Source organism: Schistocerca americana, chromosome 1, assembly GCF_021461395.2.
Source record: "Schistocerca americana isolate TAMUIC-IGC-003095 chromosome 1, iqSchAmer2.1, whole genome shotgun sequence".
Classification (NCBI taxonomy): domain Eukaryota; kingdom Metazoa; phylum Arthropoda; class Insecta; order Orthoptera; family Acrididae; genus Schistocerca; species Schistocerca americana.
This window is the reverse complement of record NC_060119.1, coordinates 386,568,345-386,592,043: the sequence shown is the minus strand read 5'-3', so window position 1 is coordinate 386,592,043 and position 23,699 is coordinate 386,568,345. Positions and strand designations below refer to the sequence as shown.

General features: G+C 39.2%; 1 protein-coding gene across 6 annotated transcripts in view; it reads right to left on the bottom strand.

Annotated features, from left to right (window-relative positions):
- LOC124601449 (ribosome-releasing factor 2, mitochondrial) overlaps positions 1-23,699 on the bottom strand; it is a 225,640-nt gene that overhangs the window by 138,177 nt on the left and 63,764 nt on the right. For 5 of the 6 annotated variants that reach the window (XM_047136246.1, XM_047136248.1, XM_047136249.1 and 2 more), the window contains 4 exons: positions 12,081-12,242; positions 11,841-11,954; positions 10,084-10,236; positions 2,950-3,398 (listed from right to left, as the gene is read on the bottom strand). In XM_047136246.1, the coding sequence (XP_046992202.1) occupies positions 2,950-3,398; positions 10,084-10,236; positions 11,841-11,954; positions 12,081-12,242 (878 nt within the window). Of the gene's footprint in view, positions 1-2,949; positions 3,399-10,083; positions 10,237-11,840; positions 11,955-12,080; positions 12,243-18,342; positions 18,393-23,699 lie in introns of those variants that run through there. The other variant, XM_047136250.1, reaches the window with a different exon arrangement.

The following is a 23,699-nucleotide window of genomic DNA, read 5'->3' as shown; positions in this document are numbered from 1 at the left end:
TGACTGCTTCACAGCCTGTGCCATATGGATCCTTCCCACCAACACCAGATTTTCTGAATTGCGCAGGTGGGAACTTTCCCTGCAATACATCCTACGTTCCCGTAACCCTCCTGGCCTCAACCTTCGTTAGTCACTGTCCTCACCCATCCAGCCCCCTCCCTGTTCCCATTCCAGTACTACACAGCCATCATTTCGACCACCACATCATTTCGACCACCACAACCAGTCTTTTAATTTCTTTTATTTTTATTTTTATTATTATTTCTCTCCTTTACGCCACTTACCCCCTCCCCCCTCCACACCTTCTCTCCTAACCTACGTCTAAACTGCAACACTTCACTGTCCGCCACTCCCACCATACTATCCCTCCCCCTCCCCACCCCAGCCTCCTCGTTACCCCCACCCAGTCGCCACTCCCATCATCCACTGGTGCTGCTGCTTGCAGTGTAGTTTCAGCTCTCTGAGACTGCAGATGTGTGTGCAAGTTGCGCTTGCGTGAGTGTGTGTGTGTGTGTGTGTGTGTGTGTGTGTGTGTCTACTGCTGACAAAGGCCTTAATGGCCGAAAGCTATGTCTGTGTGAATCTTTTTATTGTGCCTATCGCAGCTCAGCATCTCCGCTATATGGTGAGTAGCAACTTTCCTTCTCTTGTATTAGTGCATTATTTCATTATTTATGTAATGAATGACAGTTGCAGGCTTTCAAAAACATCGATTATGTTAAATGAGATTGAGTCAAATGTTACTACTTCCCAGAAAGTTATTAATTCCGGTTACATCAGTGGTTTTTATTAGATAATAAACCTTTATTAGATAATAAACAAACCCTGACAAGTCTTTGATGACTGTTATGTACATATATCATACATTAAGTGGGAAAACGCAAGGAGGTATCCTATACATAACTTTTACAGTTTTCCCACATTTTACATTTTCCTGCATCTTACACCATCTTTTTTGAAGTCCCTTGAAAAGTGTAAAAGTGGGGTTTCACCATAATAGAATTTGTCAAACTGTTGAAGATGAGAGTGTTGCTGTGAACTAATTTAAAGCCTCAACCTCTAATGAAGTGAAAACAGTGCCTAGCTATTTTCTTGCTGGCCATTGCTCAGAATTTTTCAATTTGATGCTGACATTATAGAGCTCCAGGGTACCATTAATTTATGTTCCACAATCTAAGCTTAGTCACCTTCCAAAGAGCTTTAAATGAACAGAGGATGCAACTAACTACCTCCTCCTCCATGATACGTCCTCAGATAAACTTCATGAACTTCCAAACCAAATGCAAGCACATTTAACATCTCTGTTTCAAGGTGTAGGTAGAGCAAGTCTGATAAAATTGAACAACTTAATGGAGTGTGACATAGAAAAGATTGTTATTTCTTCTATCATATTGTCCCTGATCCTAGAAACATAATGGAAGGCGATCCAGATAGTGTTAAAGTCTCTCAGCTAAAGAAGCAAATGCCCATTCTACAAGAACTTTAGGGATTTAGTTGCTAGTTCTTGTAGGGAAAATAAGATGTAGATGTCTCTGCATCAGAGTATAAGCATCTTGTGGAAGCTGCAGTGATGGTTTAGCAGATTGCAGGGAGTAGTGTCGATAGAAGACATTTTCAACATATTGTAATACAATGTCTGACAGGAGAACAGCTCTGACCCCCAGTAATATGGAAGTCATGGTATCAATGTCTTTTTCAGACTGATTTGTGGATTATGTACATAGGCTAGGCCCTACTAACTTAAATGACAAGATACATGTTTTCCAAACATTCATGCTTGATTTATGTTTTCATCAGATGTATAATTTTCATGCTTCTTGAATTTATATAAAAATAAAAGATGCTGCAAATATGCTAGCAATGATTTTTTCTTCAGCTTTTATTGCTGAAAAGTGTAAATAAAATTTAGGGAAATTATTGACAAAAAGATATAAAAATAGCAAAAAACATACTGAAACAGCTTTTTAGAAATGGAGAAATCAGGCAAAAATTTTCTCTGCAAATGGATGCCTCCACTGATGAGTGGGTGCACAAAATTGAGGAAGTGTTTGTAAAGACTGCCAATCATCAGTGGATGAAATTCCTGCTATGTTTCCACAACTCTAAGGAAATCTCTTCTGCAAGACACACAAACAAACCATATGCAAGATGAGTCCCAAAACAACTAACTGAGCAGCACAAGAAAAATCAGGTCAATGGCACCCGCAAGTTTCTTGAGCAACTTCACTTGGAAGATAAGGATTTCCTGAGCTCTATTGTGACCAGAGATGAAGCATGGGTGGTTTGCTACATGCCTGAGACAAAAACACAGTGGTTTCACATGAATTCCCCACCTGCCAAAAAATTCAGAACCACCATTTCAGGCAAAACAATCATGACCTCAGTGTCTTTTGACCAAAAAGGCATCATTTTGGCTGAATTTTTGCCTCAGGGGGGAACCATCAATGCACAATGATATTATGAGACCCTTATCTTGTATTTTTTCAAAAATACTTGTTTCAAAAAATAAAAATATAATACACTTAATTTCTGAACATGCCTCATACTTATATGTCCCAGTGGAACATGCCAAAAGATATGACAATGATAATGTAGAAAATAAATAATACTAAATTGTTTTTACTATAGTTTCTGTTTTATCTTTAACCACACTGTGCATGTATGTATCAAGTGTGAATCAAAGAAGGAATACGACTGAAATCCAGTAATGACATTTCTTTCCCTCTGCTAACAGACAATCACATTATTTCATAAGATGACATTTTAAATCAACTTTATTTTCCTTATCACTTGTAATTGTTAATATCTCAGTCTGGACTAGGAATGATGATAATGTAATAAGGCTTAAAATACAAAGGAATCACATTCTCAAATGAATATATTATGTGAATCATACTTCATGGATCTAATAACAGATTACAATAAAGAAAATGTTCAGTTTTGTCTCACCTGAGATGATGAAACATTTCTCAGTGATTTTAAAAGTGGCTCTGATGAAATGCTCTCCATACTGTCATGCTGAATAACAAGGTCTGCTAACTCATCATCTAAGGTGGTCAGCTGGTCAATAAGTGAATTTCTTGATTCAGTTGCTCTTTCCCAAAGCTTACCATGTCGTTGCTGACAAACTGGTGTTCGGGTGTAAGTCTTCCCTTGGTCCTTTTCACTCCATGACAGAATATTTAGTGAAACAAGATCAATAATGCCTGAAAACTTTTTCTCCTCATCATAGACTGGCAGTTGAATGAGCAATGGATTTAAATCCAGCTTGTATTTTAAAGATTCTACAGATAAGTTCAGACTTGCATCTCTACGATCCATTTTATTAACAAAAATAATACGTGGAATACCATAGCGGTCTGCCTGCCTCCATACCGTCAGTGTCTGAGCCTCAACACCTGTAGATAAGAAGTTAAATTTTAGTGATAAAAAAATAAAAGAATATAAATTATAAGAAGTCTAAATTATTCACTGTATGTAAAAACAAAGACGAGGTGACTTACCGAACGAAAGCGCTGGCAGGTCGATAGACACACAAACAAACAAACACAAACATACACACAAAATTCAAGCTTTCGCAACAAACTGTTGCCTCATCAGGAAAGAGAGAAGGAGAGAGAAAGACGAAAGGATGTGGGTTTTAAGGGAGAGGGTAAGGAGTCATTCCAATCCCGGGAGCGGAAAGACTTACCTTAGGGGGAAAAAAGGACGGGTATGCACTCGCGCGCACACACACATATCCATCCATCACTGTATGATTATAGGAAGTAAAATCTTAATTTTGATCCATAAACATTAAGAACAATGAGAACAAATAAAAAAATAAAATTAACACAAGACTGAATATATAAAGTGTGGTGCTGGTTGGGAATGGTATTTGATTAGAATTTTAATACGTGTGGGCTTCTGACCAAATGCTTTGGTTTACTAACAACACTTTACAATGCCAGAACAAATACATAAATAAACAAGGAAAACACTCACACTTAATCATCAAATCAGTTCACTTCAAATGTAACAATAATAAAAAACTAAACAAAGAGAATCAGATACTTATCTCTCAGTAATAAAATAATAAAAGCTTAAAAGATGGCACAAAGAATTTCACCTAAGATAAATGTAAATATCATTTTTAAGAAATATGACTTTGGCCCAAAAAAACTAACCCTACAAGAGAAACAAAAATAATACTGCACAACTCTGCTCGCATATCAGAAAATGTGAAGAACATCTGACCCACACACAGTGGAAAGTCGAGGATGGAATAACAACAATCCTTTGAAAAAGATAGATTGCTACTCACCACATAAAGGAGATGTTGAGTCGCGGACAGGCACAATGGAAAGACTTCTGTATATTTCAGCTTTTGGCCAAAAGGACTACTTCTGCAGTAAGGAGGCATGGGGCAGTGAAAGAGATCGGGGGGAGGGGGGGAGGGGCGTTGCAGGGTGGGGTAGGGGAAGACACAGTGCTGCTTGAGGAGTGTGCAGGGGTGTGTTCGGGACAGGGTAGGGGCTAATAGGTCCAATCAGGAAGTTGAGGGGGGTGGGGGTGGGAAAAAGGAGAGACGTAAAGAAGAAAAGCACTAGTATATGAATTGATGGAATAGAAGGCAGTGGAATAGAAGGCAGTGGAATAGAAGGCAGTGGAATAGAAGGCAGTGGAATAAAAGGCAGTGGAATAAAAGGCAGTGGAATAAAAGGCAGTGGAATAAAAGGCAGTGGAATAAAAGGCAGTGTTGTGCTGTAGTGGGATCAGACAAGGGGATAGGTAAGTGGAGGACAGGGACTAGTAAAAGTTGAGGTCAGAGGGGTTATGGGAATGTAGCATATACTGCAGGTAGAGTTCCCACCTGCGCAGTTCACAAAATATGGAGTTGGTAGGAAGGATACAGGTGGTACAGGCTGTGAAGCAGTCATTGGGCAACATGTTCAGCAACTGGCTGGTCCAGGTGTCTCTTGGCCACAGTTTGTTGATGGCCATTCACGCAGTCAGACAACTTGTTAGTCATCATTCCCATGTACAAAGCAGCACAGTGATTTCAGCTTAATTTGTAGATGACATGACTGCTTTAACAGATAGCTCTGCCTTTGTGCCTTTGATAGGACAGGAAATGGCTGTGTCAAGGCTGGAGGATCAGATTCAGTTGCTCTGGTCCTGAGTGGTACTGAGTCATGAGGGGATTGCTCCTTTGTGGCTGCACAATGGGTATGTGGGAGGTGATAGGTGACTGGAGAGACAATGTCTGGGAGATCTGTTTTTGTGCAAAGTTGGGTGGCTAATTTTGGCCTTTGAAGGCCTCACTGAGACCTTTGGTATATTTGGAGAGCGGTTGCCCGTCATTGCAGATATGACAACCACAAGTGGTTAGGCTGTTAAGAAGGGACTTCTTGCTATGGAATGAGTGGCAGCTGTCGAAGAAGATGATTTGCCCATGGTTGATAGGTTTGATACAGATAGAGGTACCAATGTAGCCACCCTTGAAGTGGGTGTCAGGTGAAGCAAATGGTGGAGAAGATGTTGAGGTTCTGGAGGAATGTGGTTGGGGTGTCCACACCCTGAATCCAGATCACGAAGATGTCATCAATGAATCAGAAATAGGTGAGGGGTTTGGGATTCTGGGTGATTAGGAAGGATTCCTCTAGATGGTGTATGAATACGATGGTGTAGGATGGTGCCATCCAGGTGCTCTCTGCTGCACCACAGATTTTTTACAGGTGATGCCTTCAAAGGACAAGTAGCCGTGTATGAGGATGTAGTTGAAAATGGTGACCAAGAAGGAGGTTACATTTTTGAAGTCAGTTGGGCACTGGCAAAGCTAGTGTTCAATAGTGGCAAAGCCATGGACCTTAGAGATTTTAGTGAAGAGGGAGGTAGCTGCAACAGTGATGAACAGGACAAAATGTGGTAAAGGAATAGGATCTGTGAAGAGTCATCAGATGAAACAGTTGGTGTCTTTTATGTATGAAGGTAGGTCACATGTAATAGGCTACAGGTGTTGGTCCATCAGAGCAACAATGGGGTGTTCTAAGTAGTTGGGTTTATGGACTTTCTAGACATGTAGAAAGTAGGAGTTGGGATTGATACAGCTGAGGAGAGGGATAGACTCATGGGAGAGGTTCTGGGATGGGCCTAAGGATTTAAGCAGGGACTGGATATCTTGTTGGATTTCTCAAATGGGTCACTGTGGAAAATCCAACACCTTGCAGAATCCCTCTGCCAGGTAATCTAAGTGGTTCAAAACTCCAATGGTGGAGCCTTTATTGGCAGGTAGGATTATAAGGGCAGCATCAAAGCGTATGTCATGGACTGCAATTCTTTCTGCAGACAAAAGGTTGGTTCCGATGTTGAGGAATTTAGGAATTAATTGTGAGGCAAGGACTGAAGCTAAGAAATTCTGGAATGTTAATAACAAGGGATGATTAGGGGGCAGTAGGGGTGGATCATGGTTGGATGGAGGAGTAAACTGAGTCAGGCAGGGTTCAGTATTGCTTTTGCATTGAGTCTGATTTGTAGGGTTGGTGGCAAAAAATTGTTTCCACTGTAGGGAGTGGAAAAAGGAAAGAAGGTCTTTAAGAAGCCCAGAATGACTGAATTTGGAGTGGGACAAAAGATATGGTGTTGGAAAGAACTGATGCTTTTGTGGGACTAAGCTTTTGGAAGATAGGTTCATGATTATGTTTTGGGTCTGTTAGGTGCTGAGTTCTATATGGTGGGAGGGAGCTTTTGAAGGTGCAGTAAATGTAGTAGATGTGCAAGGCACCATTTGTTGGCTATGATGGAGTGTGGAGCAAATCAGGAGGCTCTTGTAGAGGTGGCAGGGATAGTTGTGAACAGTTTGGAGGGTTTTTTTGAGGTGATGCTGCGAATGCTGCTCTAGTTCCTGCGGGGCAAGGGCTTCAGTGTGAAAGATGGGATGAAGGAATTTGGCACTGCAGAGTTGATGAAGTTTATGGATAGACAGGTAGTGTTGCAAAAAGGTTTGGGCCTGATTTACTTGGTTTTACAGTACTAGGTTGGTGAGGGCTATGGACTGACAGAATGTGAACAGGTAGAGGTCACCATGGAATGGAGGTAGCAGCCAGAAATGGATAATTTGATGGTCAGGCTATTTGGGGGAGGGATTTCGAGAGCTTGGAAACAACTCAGGAACAGCATATGGGACTCACTTCTCAACAGGAACTGGAAAATTTTTCTATATTGGTGTAGATGGAAGGAGCAAGGATACGTAGTGGGAGATAAAAAAAATGCACAAAAATATGAAAAAGCTCATAAAAATATGTAAGATATGCTAAATTACCCAGAAAAAGCTCACAAAAAGGACAGTACAGATGAAGTATGGGCACGAGAGGTGAAACCTGAAGGAGTAGGGCCGAAAGTGAAAGGTAAAAACAAATGATAAATGATGTAAAAATACAATATGAAAGTAAAAAATACATTAAAAAATGATGATAGTAGGATGGAGGTTGGTGGGTGTACATGCCTAAAGAATGGGGACAGCAGGTGTAAATGGATTTGGTAAGATTGGTATCTGCATGATGAAGTAAGGGAAGAGAGGGGGAGGGGGGGGTGGCAGGAGGGGTAGACTGGTAAGATCGAAGTTCAACAAGTTTGTGCAGGACAGGAAGGTATGGAAAATACATGCAAAAGTATGTGAGAATGAGGGTGGGAGTGTTATCAATTCGAAGGTCTAGGATTAATTTATTCGGGGGGGGGGGGGGGGGAGGAAATATGGGACATGAGATGCTGCACTAACAATTCATGCAGTCACATAGCCAGACCCTCCAACACCACAGCACAATCTGTCTGTCAAGGGACCATCTCATTCTGGTAATTTAAACTCATTGCCCACTGCAGCACCCTCAGTTGATGACAGCAGTCAACCCCTTGGGCAGCCACACCAATAAGAAAGTGCCACAGCACACCTGGCATCGAACCCAAGGCTTGTCTGCCACTGCCCACACCAGCTCATGGCACTACCTCATGTTTATGCAGCCAACTTGGCTTCATATTTCTGATACCAAGTTCCACACCCCAGCTCCAATGTCTGGTGACAGTCTCTCAGAGCCAGAGACTCTGAGACAAAAATGAGACCTTGACCTAGTCCCATACTTAAAGTATTGCATGTGCTGTTGCTCACTTGACCCAAAGTTGGCTTCAGATTGATGCTGCTTTCAAATTGCACCCCCAGGCTCTCAAATGCTGTGTTGCACCACCGCAGCAAGGCTCGGCATGGTGCCATCTCCACCAAACACTGGCACCAGAACTCATAAAACCCAAACCATGCTAGCGTGACCAGCTGGGGGGAAGGCGGGGGGAATATGATCGTGCCACAATATTTCAATTTCAAGGCAAAAAGTGAAATTATTGGTAACAAAATATTTGAAATAACAGCTCAGTGATTTTGCGCAACTTTCAAAAGTCTTATTGGCTTTGCAGAAAATACCTTGAAGTGATTCTCTTGAATGAGTGTTTATTATCATCATAACCATCAATTGTAGTAACAAACTCAAAACAAAAACAAAAATTACACGTACAGCTATTTACACTATACAGACATTAAATGGGCCAGACTAAACACAAATGCCATAAGACTCAACATAGTGGAGCACCTAATTTTCTGATTCATGTAGACTCTAGATACCACCAGGAAAACATCTATTTAGGCACTCACTCACAATGTGGCTCAATGTCCGAATATCACCACAGTCACACTAGTGTCAGTGCAACAACTCCACTTGTGTATGTTGTACTTGCACTTACCTTCCATAGTTCAGTATTTGTTAAGCTATACCCAAACATCCCTAGAACTATTAGAACCTGAAACTCCAACAATTGGATTGTGTGGCACTGTGCCTTTGACCCAAAGAACTGTATTTAGTCTGGCGACTATTAGTCAATCAATTCATCTACACTCAGACTTCATGTAACCAGGGTATAAGTTACATTCATGTCTTGCAGTACAATGGTGAAATATTTCTTTGTTAAACTTGTAGATCCTTTGTATCAGAATGATGCTTGACTAGGAAAACAAACCTGTTCACTTGTTCTTTAGAACCTGCAGTTTAGTTGACAACATGTCAAAGATGCTGTATATTGGTGAAATTCACATCAAAATTTAATTATCTCAGACTGTGATCATAATCTTAAACTACTAGTATGTCTTAAAAACTTCTTCTATTGCTTCAGTATACAAAAAGCATATAAACTGTTAATTAATCTTTCTTTGCAAAGAAAATAACTTTTCCTCTTTTATGTCATTTGTTATGGTCAACACAATAATTTTTATATTTCCAAAAGTCTATAATATTTGCACGAATAAATAGTAATTTATCTAAATTCATAAATAATTTTAGTTTTCATAAAAGAGCCAAACTTTATGTAAATTTTGCAAATATATCATAAGCAATGAAGTACACCATATTTCCAGATTTTTAATCTGAAATTTATATTTACAAAAAATAATTTTAGAGAAAAGCAGAACCTCATAACAGCATCCAGAAATGTTAACTTTCTACTCAAAATCATATGACAATGCCAAAAACCCAAACAGATAAGCATTAATTGGGAAATGTGCATGTATTTGGTGCTTCACTAAATCTTCATAACAAATACTACAATATTTTCCAGCAGGGGTAGTTACATTTACCCCAGTATATGGCATTCTCCTTCTAGAAGTTTGATTTTCTTTTATTTTCATTCTTTGTTCCCTTACACATCATTCCAGCTCCTAACTCATATACCCTCATTATGCATCCACACTCACCCTCTCCCTCTCACTTCTGGCTTTTCTACAGTTTAAACTATTCTCGGATTTCCAAGCAGCTCTTAAGCTACATGTGCTACAAAGAGTGTGTGTGTGTGTGTGTGTGTGTGTGTGTGTGTGTGTGCTGGGGGGGGGGGGGGGGGGGATGGGAGGGCACACATGTGTATATGATACAAAACAGAGAGAGAGAGAGAGAGAGAGAGAGAGAGAGAGAGAGAGAGAGAGAGAGAGAAAGTGGCTTTCTCATATATTTTAAGCTATATATTTGGGCAAATTTTAATATGATTTTACTTGGGAGTAAATTAGATATTACTTACCAGCAGAGCCATCCAAAATAACAATAGCGCCATCCAGCACATTTAGAGTGCGCTCCACTTCAATAGTAAAGTCAATATGACCAGGGGTGTCAATTAGGTTGAATTTGTGTTCATCCCAATAAAAGGTAACAGCAGCAGAAGTAATAGTGATACCTACAAAACAATAATTCACAAAGTATTCTTCAAACATGTAAAACTGCTATGTTCAATAAATTGATTAGAAGTGGAATTTGGAAGTTTGCAAACACTTCCATTTTTCCCCATCAAAACCAAATTTGTTGTTTTTAGACACCCTCCCCCCTTCCTCACAAACTCACAGACAAGTAAACAAACAAAAAGACATAATTAAATGCAATATTGCTCAGTGCATCACATCTAAATCAATTTATGATGCTTGATACACATTTATTTTGTAGAAGTGCACCATATTGTCAGAAGTTCATCTTCATATCGTAAAGGTAGTATTGTTTACGTTATTGTTATTTATTATGATGCAATTGTAATTACACAGTCGGTCACTACCACACTTGTTTCATTTCATTAGGTCTTGGCAACTTTTACCAAGTTTTTGCGGAATGAAATCGTTCAGGTTTTCATTCAAGAGTCATGTAGTCATGTATGGCAGGTATGATATTAATGATGGTACAAAAAATGCAGTAAGCATAATAAAGATGAAGCTTCCAGTTTTGTAGTGATAACCATGTCTCTTTTAGGTGGTATTAAAATGACAGGTAACTTTCATCTTTCCCATTATCCTCACAATGGTTTTTAATTTTGCATCACATACATTAAACTCACAGCAGGAAAATATCAGAGGCATGGCCACTGAAAGCAGCAGAACTTGTCTGTGTAGAGGACATCAATATAAACTGAAATTAGAAAAGAACACTGACCTACAATAGATACAAACTGTGAATTAAAAGTGTGCTAATGGACATTCTGTTATCTCAAAATCAGCTGAGGTAATCCATTTTCATTTTTTGTTTAAAAAGATCCCATAGGGATGACTTTAGGTACATATTAATTAATTCACGTAGCTGTTAGAAACTGCATTAAAAATTACTGTTTTTTTGTTACAAAAACTGAAATAAATAGTATAAAAGCAGTGAAGTCACTACTTCAAAAAAAAAAAAAAACTGCTGCTTCTTCATTTACATTCAACAGTTGTAGTTTTACCATGCACTTACAGTGGTTTGCAGAGTACAGATGTAGATGTACATGTATATATAAAATGCCTGATCCTATCTGTTATTGTGTAACTTGGCATGTTGGATGTCATTGATGGTTCTCCTTTACAATGAGATTTATAGGAAACAATTTGTGAATGACTGAGCTGTTAATTATTTCAAAGCCTGTAATACCATGAGAAGTTGGCACACTGGGTTGATATGCAGCTTGATAGCCACCTAGGTAAAACTTATTTCCAAGAGAAATGATAGCACATGAAATCATAGCATTTTAGGTTCCTTATTGTGTTTCAAAGTCACTCCATCTCAGTGCCAGGTATAAGAAGATTACAGCCTCAATTGCTATACAAACATCCCTTCTGATGATCTAATTCTATACAGTGCAATATGATATATGAAGAAAAAGGGTATCCTGTATGTGTTCACTATAGTCAAGTAGGAAATTTTTGTTTGACACATTTCACTCACACCTTGCTCTACAATGAAATGATATTTAAATGGAGATACATTCGTAAACAATCAATACATTGATTTACAAGAACAGATATTAGAAAACATTGGGAATATTACCTCGATTTCTTTCCTCGACCATATAATCTGTAACTGTGTTGCCGCGATGAACTTCACCCATACTGTGAATTGTTCCAGAATAGTAAAGCATTCTCTCTGTTGTTGTTGTCTTTCCTTAATAACACCAAAAGAATGAAGAAGGTAATTCATTATAAATAAATAGGTAAGGGTAAAATTAATAATAATTAACAATATTAAATGCTTTCTATACTCTGAACTAGTACAAAAGTATCTACATACCAGCATCAATGTGGGCCAAAATGCCAACGTTCCTTATGAGAGATATTTCCGAAGAAACATGTGTGCTCTGTTTTCCTACTTCCCTGCTAAAATATCTGAGAAACCTCAGACCACCAAGGGCTTTTATATGGCTGTAGTGCTTTGACATAGCAACAACATATCCTACAACATTAATAAAAAAAATATGTATCAGTAATTTTTTCTACTGAAGAACAACATCAAGCAACTCCAACATCTTTAATACAGGGCTACAATGAAGTCTTGTATTATGCCAATTGTTATAAGAACACCTTTAGCATGAGAGGAAATTAGTAATGTTACGACTCAGTTCTACAGACATAATTTAAATGTGTCAAACAAAACTCACTGACTCACATACAGCTGTTATCTTGAATCTATTCCCTGTTTACTTGTATCTGAAGAACACACAGCAACAGTGAAGCAGGAGCTTGCAACATTCAGCAAATTGGTGGAATTGTAATGACAACAAAAACTACATGAAATTGATTTGGAGCTTTGAGCTTAACAGAATTCATGTTTCTTGTATGAGATAAAAAAAGGAATGGGCAGGGAGGTCATCCAAAACCCAGAACCACTGGAGAAATACAGAATATATAAATGCAGGGAAATGACAAAAGATGGGGTGTGAAGATATGAGAAGTAGCAGAGGAGTGAGTGTGATCAACAAGTAAAGGATGAGAGTAAGAGAAGCTGAGGATGTGACTATACATGAGGCAAAGATGGATGACATGAGGGATAGATGAAAATGTTGCAAAAGGAGAAAGTAGATCAAACAATACAACTGCACTTGCTAGAGGACAGCATAATCTCAGTACATACTTATAATATGCAGAAAGCTCTCCCTCCTGTGATGAAAAGAGAGGGGAATTCCATTTCACCCCACTTCAACTTACTGAGAAGTAATGAAGTAAAAACAGCACCTCTATATGACTGTAAAATAGTTTTGTGAAACCTGTGTTCAAGCAACATGAGCAGATATTGAACGTTCACTTACATTACAAAAAGACATGAGCTATTATTTCAGTCAAAAAATCAACGGTTCAACATTATCAGCATGCTCCCTCATATTTTCAATTATAAATGAAGTTTCTTATATTCAGTATTACACTTCTCTCAAAGTATCATATCAGAAATAATATCAACAACTCAAAACTTTTTCAGTGAATACTTACTCAGAATGTCAGTTGTTGCACAGTCCAGTATTTTTAGTGTAGTATATTATTGCAACTGTTTTATAACGATTTATAGTTTAGTTCAAATTTACACATCTTACTATAACATAAAACAAATAAAAGAGAATTTACTTATTTTAGTTCCAGAGCAACCCTTCAGTTATATGTGCTGTGCTAGTCCTCCATACGCCACTGATGAACATACTGCAATATTGTGCCCTGCCCACGAAGTAATAACATACTATTTTCCTTTCCTATTGAAATATCAAGAGTTAAAGATATAATTTAACCACTGAGTCAATGAACTGCACTGCAACTCAAGCAAATATGTACGCCTAGGATAATGAAAGTGCCATAGCATTATCATCTGTATTTTGTTCTATATAAGAATACGTGCTCATCTTTTCTTTCTCTTTTTTTAGTCGCATCCCTTTCCAACGGCATCTTACTCTATCAGACACTTATTTCCTTCCATTTTGTTCAAATGAACTGAAATTGTGTTCCTGTTAGGAATTTGTTTAATTGTGCTTTCATTATTGCCAATTGCGATTACTGATATGACTTTACTATGAATACTTTTTGCATTTGCTCCAGAGTCAGGCTAAGATTATTGTAATTTTTTATGCAGATGATATGACTGTACTAAATGTTTCCAACAATTTGGAGGCACTTGAGCAAAATACATTCATATCAGTCAGTAGCACAGCACAATGGCTCTCTGAAAATGGGTTAATTATTAATCTGAAAAAAAAAAAAAAAACTATGTACATGGTCTTCAAAAATAAACAAAAAGAAGAAGAGATGGATGTTTTCTTAGATGAAAATGGACTGGAAGAAGTAGCCTCAGTTAAGTTTTTGGGCATTACAATAGACAGTGAGCTAAATTGGAAACAGAAGATAAATACTGTTTCCAGTAAGCTAAGCTCAGTGATATTTATAATGAAACAACTGGCTCAGTATACTTACCAAGACCTCTTGTACACTGTCTATTATGGACTTTTTGAACCATACATGTGATATGGGATCACAGTATGGGGGAACTCAACTACCACAGGAATGAAGAGAATATTCACATTACAGAAGCAAGCCATTCAAATTATATAGAAAAAGAAGCAAAAAGAATAGTGTAAAAGTTGTTTCAAAGAACTAAACATTCTAATATTTCCATCATTGTATATATTCAAGAGCATTGTGAGTGCATTACGTGATCACACAAAACTGGAGACTAATGAGACTGTTCATACACACAACACAAGGAACAGGAAACAACTGTGCTGCATTCAACATAGACTTAAGATTTTTGAAAAAGGACCCAAATACTCTGGCATTAAGTTAATACAAGCAATGCCAACGGAATTACAAGACCTCAAAACTGAGAAAGTGTTCCCCAAAACTCTAAAAAAAGTTTCTGATGCAAGGTGTATATTATAGTGTAGCTGACTACACTAGCAAACAGTGATCAAAAGTTCATCCTGTGAGCGATAAATCTCATGCATCATAAAAAGACCCAGCAACAGAAATCAGTGTTAAAGAAATTAACTATAATTAGGAACCACTGATGTATAATATAAGCTAATTACATCTCACAAAATTATTATTATTTTTGTATGTATCATAATAAGTCATTTTGTACCGTGTAATATTATGAATATACTGCATCATAAGTCATTGTGTACGATGTAATAATATATACACTCATGTTCATAAATTAAGGATAATGCTGATACATGGTGAAACAATGCTCTGATGGGCGGTTTGCAGGTTTAAATCACCTCAGGGTATGACGATGCAGTGCATTTGACCTGCGGTCGTCACATAGTGGCTCTGGTAGCAGTCCACATACATAGAGGTGTGTTGGTGCATGTCAGAGTACAGTGCAGCAAGTAAATGTGCAGATGATTTCAGATGTGCTAATGGTGACTGTGTGTTGAAAATGGCTCAAAGAATACATATTGATGACGTTATGAGGGGTAGAATACTAGGGCAACAGGAAGCTGGTCAAACACAGCAGGTCATAGCACGGGCCCTCCGTGTGCCACAAAGTGTGATCTCAAGATGATGGCAACAATTCCAGCAAACAGGAAACATGTCCAGGCGCTACAGTAAGGGACGTTCACGGTGTACAACACCACAAGTAGACCAATATCTCACCATTAGTGCCCGCAGATGGCCACGGAGTACTGCAGGTAGCCTTGCTTGGGACCTTGTCACAGCCACTGGAACAGATGTCTCCAGACACACAACCTACAGATGACTGAACAGACATGGTTTATTCGCCCGGAGACCTGCAAGGTGCATTCCATTGACCCCTGGTCACAAGACAGCCCATAAAGCCTGGTGTCAAGAACACAGTACATGGTCACTGGAACAGTGGTCACAGGTTATGTTCACAGACGAGTCCAGGTATAGTCTGAGCAGTGATTCTCACCGGGTTTTCATCTGGTGTGAACCACGAACCAAATACCAACCCCTTAATGTCCTTGAAAGGGACCTGTATGGAGGTCGTGTTTGATGGTGTAGGGTGGGATTATGATTGAGGCACGTACACCCCTGCATGTCTTTGACAGAGGAACTGTAACAGGTCAGGTGTATCGGGACATCATTTTGCACCAGTATGTCTGCCTTTTCAGGGGTGCAGTGGGTCCCACATTCCTCCTGATGGATGATAACACATGACCCCACTGAGCTGCCATCTTAGAGTACCACCTTAAAACATAAGATATCAGGTGAATGGAGTGGCCTGCCTTTTCTCCAGACCTAAACCCCATCAAGCACATCTGGGATGCTCTTGGTCAACATATGTCTTCAAACACCTAGGACACTTCAGTAGCTCCAATGGGCACTGGTGCAAGAAGGGAGGCTATACCCCAGCAGCTGCTTGACCACCTGATCCAGAGAATGCCAACCCGTTGTGCGGCCTGTGTACATGCGCATGGTGATCATATGCCATATTGATGTCGGTGTACATGCTCAGGAAACAGCGGCGTTTTGTAGTACATGTGTTTTGGGTTGGTTTTCTCAACTTTTCACCAATACCATGGACTTACAGATCTGTGTCATGTGTGTTCCCTATGTGCCTATGCTATTAGCACCAGTTTTATGTAGTGCCACATTGTGTGGCACCACATTCTGCAATTACCTTTAATTTATGAGCATGAGTGTAAATACTGTGAAAGCTCCTACACATTTTTAATGTGTAGGCTATTTTATATACTTTTATCTTTCATATTATCTAGATTGTAAGCCTAATGACATGTCCTATGTTACAAGTACATATCTGTACAAAAGGTAATTTACGGGACCAATAAAAATCACAATCATAATCACATATTTCGCTGGAATATGGCAAAAATTCTTTGTTATTTATTTATTTATTCATCCGTGGACATTTTAAAATGTATGGATTTTGTCAGTTTGTGTACATTCATATATTTATACAGCTTGTTGTTACATGTAGTTAAACATTGTGACACATAAGTTATTGTCCAAAACTGTGAAATTAATGAATGAGATGCCAGACGTCTGTATAAAAAGCTTCTTTTGTTAAATAATAATTGTTTAATTTGGCATTTCTGCTTTCATTTCATAGTAACTATCACCAATCCCCAATTTATAAATGTTACAGATTTTGCTTTACTACATTTTTTTTCCTTACATTGCCAAAGCAATATCCACGAAATTAAATTAAACTATTCTGAATTTTCTCACGAGGTGAGAAGACAGTTAGTAATATCTCTGAGATTATAGAAACCCAAATTAAATGTTTTTCAGCACACCACAAGTCTACTGACCTTCACTTCGAACAATAAAAAAAGGCAAAAAAGAGTGGAATTAACTAAGGAGTGAAGTGACCTTTTTTATGTAGTCGATAATATCATGTGCATTTTCAGACAAAAAATAATATTCATTACAGGGCCTAAGAAAGTTGTGTGTGTGTGTGTGTGTGTGTGTGTGTGTGTGTGTGTGTGTGTGTGTGTGTGAAATATTTAGGTTCATTTTACTCTTCAGTTAGTAGATTTCCTTTTAACAGTCGCACAATGTCCAATGCAATAATAGAAAACTTCCACATTCTTTACATTTAGAAGAATCCTTCTGGTTGACTCCCTAGTACAACTCTGATCTAACTCCAAGATAATTACCACATATCAACTCTCCCTCTTTCTCTCCTGTTTCTACCTTCATTTCCCTCTTCTCCACAGTATGGTACTTCCTGCATTGCTTAATTTATCATTCTTTTTGCATAAATTTACAATCTTGTTCTTACATCTTCTAAAACACTAAAATTATTATTAACATTCTTGCCCTCATCAACACCATGACTACAATAATGACAAAAGTTTATCTCTTTTTTTACACATACTCATATAAAACAAACAAGGAAATCTGATCGTTACAATATTTTATTTGTAGTTTCCAGTTTAATGGAAGAGAGGAGCAGAAGTCTATTACCTAAACAATAAAATATATTAGAAAAATATTGTTCTGATGTCACACACTGTGCTCCTGCTTCTTACTGTAATGACCTTACACCACCCTTTCTTTCTTTCTTTCTTTTTCTCATTCTTTTTGTGTGTTATATGGAAGCAGTGCAGAGGTGTAGATTAATACAAACAATTCGTAGTTGTAGACAAAATTTTATTCTTATTCACTGGCATTCACTTGGAAGCATCAATGACTTCATTATCAAAAGAATTATTGAATGCACTTCCAGATATGACTATTTATTCTAGGTCATGTTACTAGAGTTTCCATTGGCCCAAGGCCTGCAAACAGATTTTTTTTTCCATGGTGGAGAAAAATGATATTGCAGGCAATAGAATAATGTGCTGTGTTATGCACAGTCGTAGTGAAACATGTTCCATGAACACCAAAATAATTCTCATTCAAGTCTCTTTGCAATGAGCGAGAGCTGATGGTAAAATGACTGGTAACTATGGCTTGCATATAAATATTAAAAACTTTTTACATAAAAATTATGTAGAACATATTCAAGCAATAATGAAATCAAACAATGGAAAATCCAGGATAGAATAATGACGATATTATGAAAAGGATAGATTACTGCTCACCATATAGTGGAGATGTTAGTTTGCAGACAGGCACAACAAAAAGGCTGCTAAACGAGTAAGCTTTCAGCCAAAAGCCCTTCTTCTGAAATACTGAAAACACACACATTTCACACAAATGCAATTCACACACACACATGACCACTGTCTCTGGTCATTGAGGCCAGACTGCAAACAACAGTATATGATGGGAGAGACAATCTGGGTGGTGGGGGTCAGGAAGAGACTGTGGCAGGGAGGGGGAGGGCCAGCAAGGTAGGGGTGGGGGATGAAGAGTTGTGTTGGGGGATGATGAAGTGTTGCCTGTGGGAGCATACAGGGACATAGTGGGGAGAGCGTAGAGCAGCTAGCTGCAGATGGGAGGTTAGACAGAGAGTGGTGGGGGAGGGGGGCAAGAGAAGTAAAAACACTGTGAGTTTATTGCTGAGAAAGAAGGTTGTGTAGTGCTGGATTTCAACAGGGAAGGGGACAGGTGGGTGAAGGACAGTGACTAATGAAGGATGAGGCCAGGAGGGTTATGGGGATGTATGATATATTGCAGGGAGTGTTCCCACCTGTGCAAGGCAGAAAAGCTGGTGTTGGCAGGAAGAACCCAGATGGTGCAGGCTGTGAAACAGTAATTGAAATGAAGAATGTTGTGTGGCAGCATGCTCAGCAACTGGGTCGCCCAGCTGTTTCTTGGTCATAGTTTGTCGGTGGTCATTCATGTGGACAGACAGCTTGTTGGTTGTCATGCCCATGTAGAATACAGCACAGTGGCTGCAGCGTATCTTGTAGATCACTTGACAGATTTCACAGGTAGCCCTGCCTTTGGTGGGACAGGTGATTTTGTGACTGGACTGGAGTAGGTGGTGGTGGGACAGGTCTTGCATCTAGGTTTCTGTACAAGGTTGGGAGAGTAATTTTGGTCTGTGGAGGCTTCAGTGAGACCCTTGGTATATTTTGAGAGGGACTGCTTGTCATTATATATGCAACAACCAAGGGTGGCTAGGCTATACAGAAGAGACTTCTTGGTATGGAATGGGTGGCATCTATTCAGGTGGAGGTATTGCTGGTGTCGATAGGTTTGACATGGACAGAGGTGGAGGTCAACATTAAGGATGGTGGCCTGTTACATTGAGGGCCAGGTGAAGTGAATGGGAGAGTAAGTGTTGAGGTTCTGGAGGACTGTGAATAGGGTGGCCGCATCCTCAATCCAGATTATGAAGAGATCATCAATAAATATGAAACAGGTCAGGGGTTTGAGGTTCTGGTTGGTTAGGAAGGATTCCCTCTAGATGGCCCATGAATAGTTTGGCATAGACTGGAGCTATGCAGGTGCCCATTGCCATACCACAGATTTGTTTGTAGGTGATGACTTCGAAGGTGAAATATTTGTGATTGAGGATATTGTTGGTGATAGTAACCAGGAAGGAGTTTGTAGGTTTGGAATCCATTGGGCATTGAGAACGATAGCACTCATAAGTGGAAAGGACAGTGGCATTAAAGATCTTAGTATAAAGTGATGTGGCATCAACAGTGGTGAGAAGGGTGTGATGTGGTAAAGGAACAGGAACTGTGGACAGTCAGTGGAGGAAATAGTTGGTGTCTTTCATAAAGGAGAGTAGGTTATGGATAATAGGCTGAAGATGTGGTCTACAAGTGCAGAGATTCTCTCTGTGGGGGTACAGAAACCGGCCACAATGGGACATCCTGGATGGTTGGATTTATGGACTTTGGGAAACATGGATAAGGTAGAAATGTGGGGAGTGGTACGGTTGATGAGAGAGATAGACTCAAGGGAGAGGTTCTGGGATGGGTATAAGGATTTGAGGAGAGACTGGATTTCCAGAATGGGATCAATGTGACAAGGTTTGTAGGTGAACGAATCTGAGATTCCTTTGATGAGGTAATCTTTACGGATCAAAATCAGCAGTTGAGCCTTTGACAGTGTGCAGGACTATAAGGTCAGGATCAGGTTTTCCGGTTTTAGGTTGCTAATTGTGGTTCTTTCTATGGATGTAATGTTCACTCACATGTTGAGGAATTTGGGGAGTGATTGTGAGACAAGGTTCAAGGTTAAGAAATACTAGAACTGTAACAGAGGGTGATCTGGAGCAGTGGGGTTGGATCACGGTTGAACGTAGGAGTGAACTGGGGAAGGCAGGGTTTAGTATTGCTTTTGCATTGCCAGCATGATTGAATTTGGGAGCAGGGTGAAAGGTAAGGCCTTTGGAAAGGGCCGATACTTCTGTGGTACTAGGGTTTTTGGAGAAAAGGTTCATGGCTGTGTTTCAGATCTAGTAAGGTTCAGAGTGCTGTATGGTGGTGGGAGGGAGGTTTTTTGAGTATGGTAAATATAGCAGATATGCAAGGCAGGGTTTGTCAGCTATGAGGGTATGTGGGGGAGGGATGGAGGCTGTTGGATGAGGTAGTGTATAATGGTAATCCAAGGTGGTAGTAGTAGGTGAATAGGTCGGAGAGCGATGGCATTATGCATGCTGCTTTAGTTCCTGGAGGACAAGAGTTTCACTGTGAGAGATGGGATACAGGAATTTGGAATTGTAGAGCAGAAAAATTTTTCCAGCAGGAAGGAGGTATTGTAAGAAGATTTGGGCCTGATTTACAAGGTTTTGCAAAACTAGTTTGGTGAGGGCTAGTGACTGATGGAATTTAAACAGATGGAGGTCATTGTGGAAGGAGGGGTTCCAACTGGTGATGGGTAATTTGATGGTAAGGCCCTCTGGAGGGATTCCATGAGGCAGGCAAAAATGCAGCAACAGTATGTGGGTCTGGGTACTGGTTAGGGATAAGGAAACTTTTCTGTATTGGCACCTACGGAAGGTGCAAGGATCCATAGTGGAGGATAGAAACAAGTAAAGTGTGTAAATAACTTAGAAATACTTGTGAAAAAATTCGCAAAAATATATGGCAAAAATCACAAAATGGGCAGGATGCATGAAGTGTGGGGAAACTAGATGAAACCTGAGGAAGTTGAGCTGATAGTGAAAGCTGAAAACAAATTGAAATCGATATGACAACACAAAGAGATCCAAGATAAAAGTAAGGTTGGTGGGTGGATATGTATGACGAAAGGGGACATCAAATGTGACTAGATTAGGTGAGGTTAATAAGTGCGCACTGGAACAATGTGATTTTGTGTTCCTTTGCTGCATAGCAACTGAAGAGTTCTCAAGAGTCAGGATGACCAACAATCAGAGAGTCTCCAGCCAAAACTGCCATCAATTTGTCCAGTGGCATTTATAGCATGAAGACCAATCAGATGAAGACGATGTATCAGGTCATCAGGCATACCACACTACTGCTCTGGATACTGATAGTGAAATGGAGGAGCAGCCTGTGGTGTGCTTGTCGTTCTCGAGAGTGGTGCTGCACCATCAGTGCCAAAGCCAATGGGGCTACCTCTCACAGTTTACTTCCCATCAAAGATGCAGCACAAACCAATCACAGTCACTGGTATCACCTAAGCTGTATTGACTGGTCTGCCGTCTGCCACCCAGAACTCTACATGAAGAACTGCACTGTTTGCAGCCTTTGTGTGTGAGTAGTCCACAGATTTGTATTTGTCTCACTGGTGATGTATTTCTGTGATCTACTTAGTCTCTCACTTGGTTCCACATCAACTTGTGACTGTGACGTTGTGCAATCATCATGTGCATAGATCACTTTCTGTGCTATCGTTTGTGTGTAAAAAATAGATATTGCCGATAAAAATACAAAATACTGTATACTACTGCAATAATACGAGATCATAACAATGTAGGGTGAGCTAATGGAAGTTTACCCTATAACATTACATGTCTCAAAGGATGACTTCATGGATCATTTGTGGTTTGATGGGAAAGAGAGCAGCCCAATAAACATATAACGTCACAGGAAAGAGAAAAAAATATACTGATGAACAAAAAAGTTTTTGTTAGAGGTATGAAAAAAGTAATGGATTTAGTGGATAATGTACCAAGACAATTCATTTGGAGCTTGTGGATTCCAAGGTCAACAACAATTGCCAAGACATCGTATAAGAACAGATATAAGAGGAGATGGTATTGTTACAGCATTGCCCAAACTGAGGTGCATGTTCAATGTCGATAATGGCAATCATGTAACAGTAGTACCACATATTCTTATATCTCTTCTTATATGATGCCTTGGGAATTCTTGTTAACCATGCAATCCACAACTTCAAAAAGAATTATCCTGGTACCCATGCCTGTGCGTTGTCCCAGTACTTTCAACTGAGAGTACACCATTTCTTTTTATTACTAGAATTTGTGTACATGTGGCATACTAAATGCAGTTTAGGAGTAGCATCTTTAACTACTATTGCAAAATTCATAGATCATGTGTTACTGCTTATGTTGTGGTAAAAGTGATCAGTAACTGTACCCGAAGACTCTCTGTATATGAGTCAGCCTCAATTTTTGCTAACGGCCTTAGTAAAAAGGCAGAAAAGTGAATAGAGCTTCCCCTTTGGATCCCTAGGAAGGGACTGCCAATGAGGGGCACCATGAAATAACATTTAAGAAAGTAAAGAAAGGGTAACGTTTTGTAAGACAGAGCACATATCAGAAGTTTATGTAAGAGAGATTAAAACTCAACAGTCATGGGAGATTGCAACACTGTGTTACTGGGGAATACATACTCAGCAATAGGAATGAGAGAGGAAAAAGGATCCTCGAGTTCAGGGATAAATTTCAGTTAATAACAGCAAATACATTGTTCAAAAAGGACCTGAGACAGGAGATTCCGAAATGAAGTATTGGATTGTAAGGCATATCCCACAACAGGTACAGTCCCAGATAACAATTTAGTGATGATCATCTGTACACTGCAGTTTAAGAGGTTTATCAGGCAGAATCAAATGTGTCAGGAGGCAGAATATTGAAGTATTGATAAATGATGAGCTGAATTTACACTCTCTGAGTCTGTAGATACTGTGATAATGAGTATCACATATGTGGTTCAGTTGAAGAATAAAGCATATCCATAAAAAATGCAATCATAGAAGCTGGAGGGACAAATATGCATATAATAAAGATGACTACAAAGAAATTCTGAATAACAGAGCAAATGCTTCAACTGAACAATTCAACTGAGAGAAGAAAATACAGAAATATTCAGGAAAAAGTAAATACAGCAATATAGTTACTACCAATGAAATCAGGATGAACTGCAAAAAAAGCTAGAATGAAAATCAAAAGCATCAAAGAATGCAAAAGAAATTTCACTTATAAATACAGAGGAGAAAGGAGATAGGTGTAAATTATGCACTGAGGAACTTGATTGGAGGAACAATCTGCTGGTGTGATATAAAATAAGTGTGTGCTGATTTGGCAGACAGGGATCTAGTGGAAGAATCA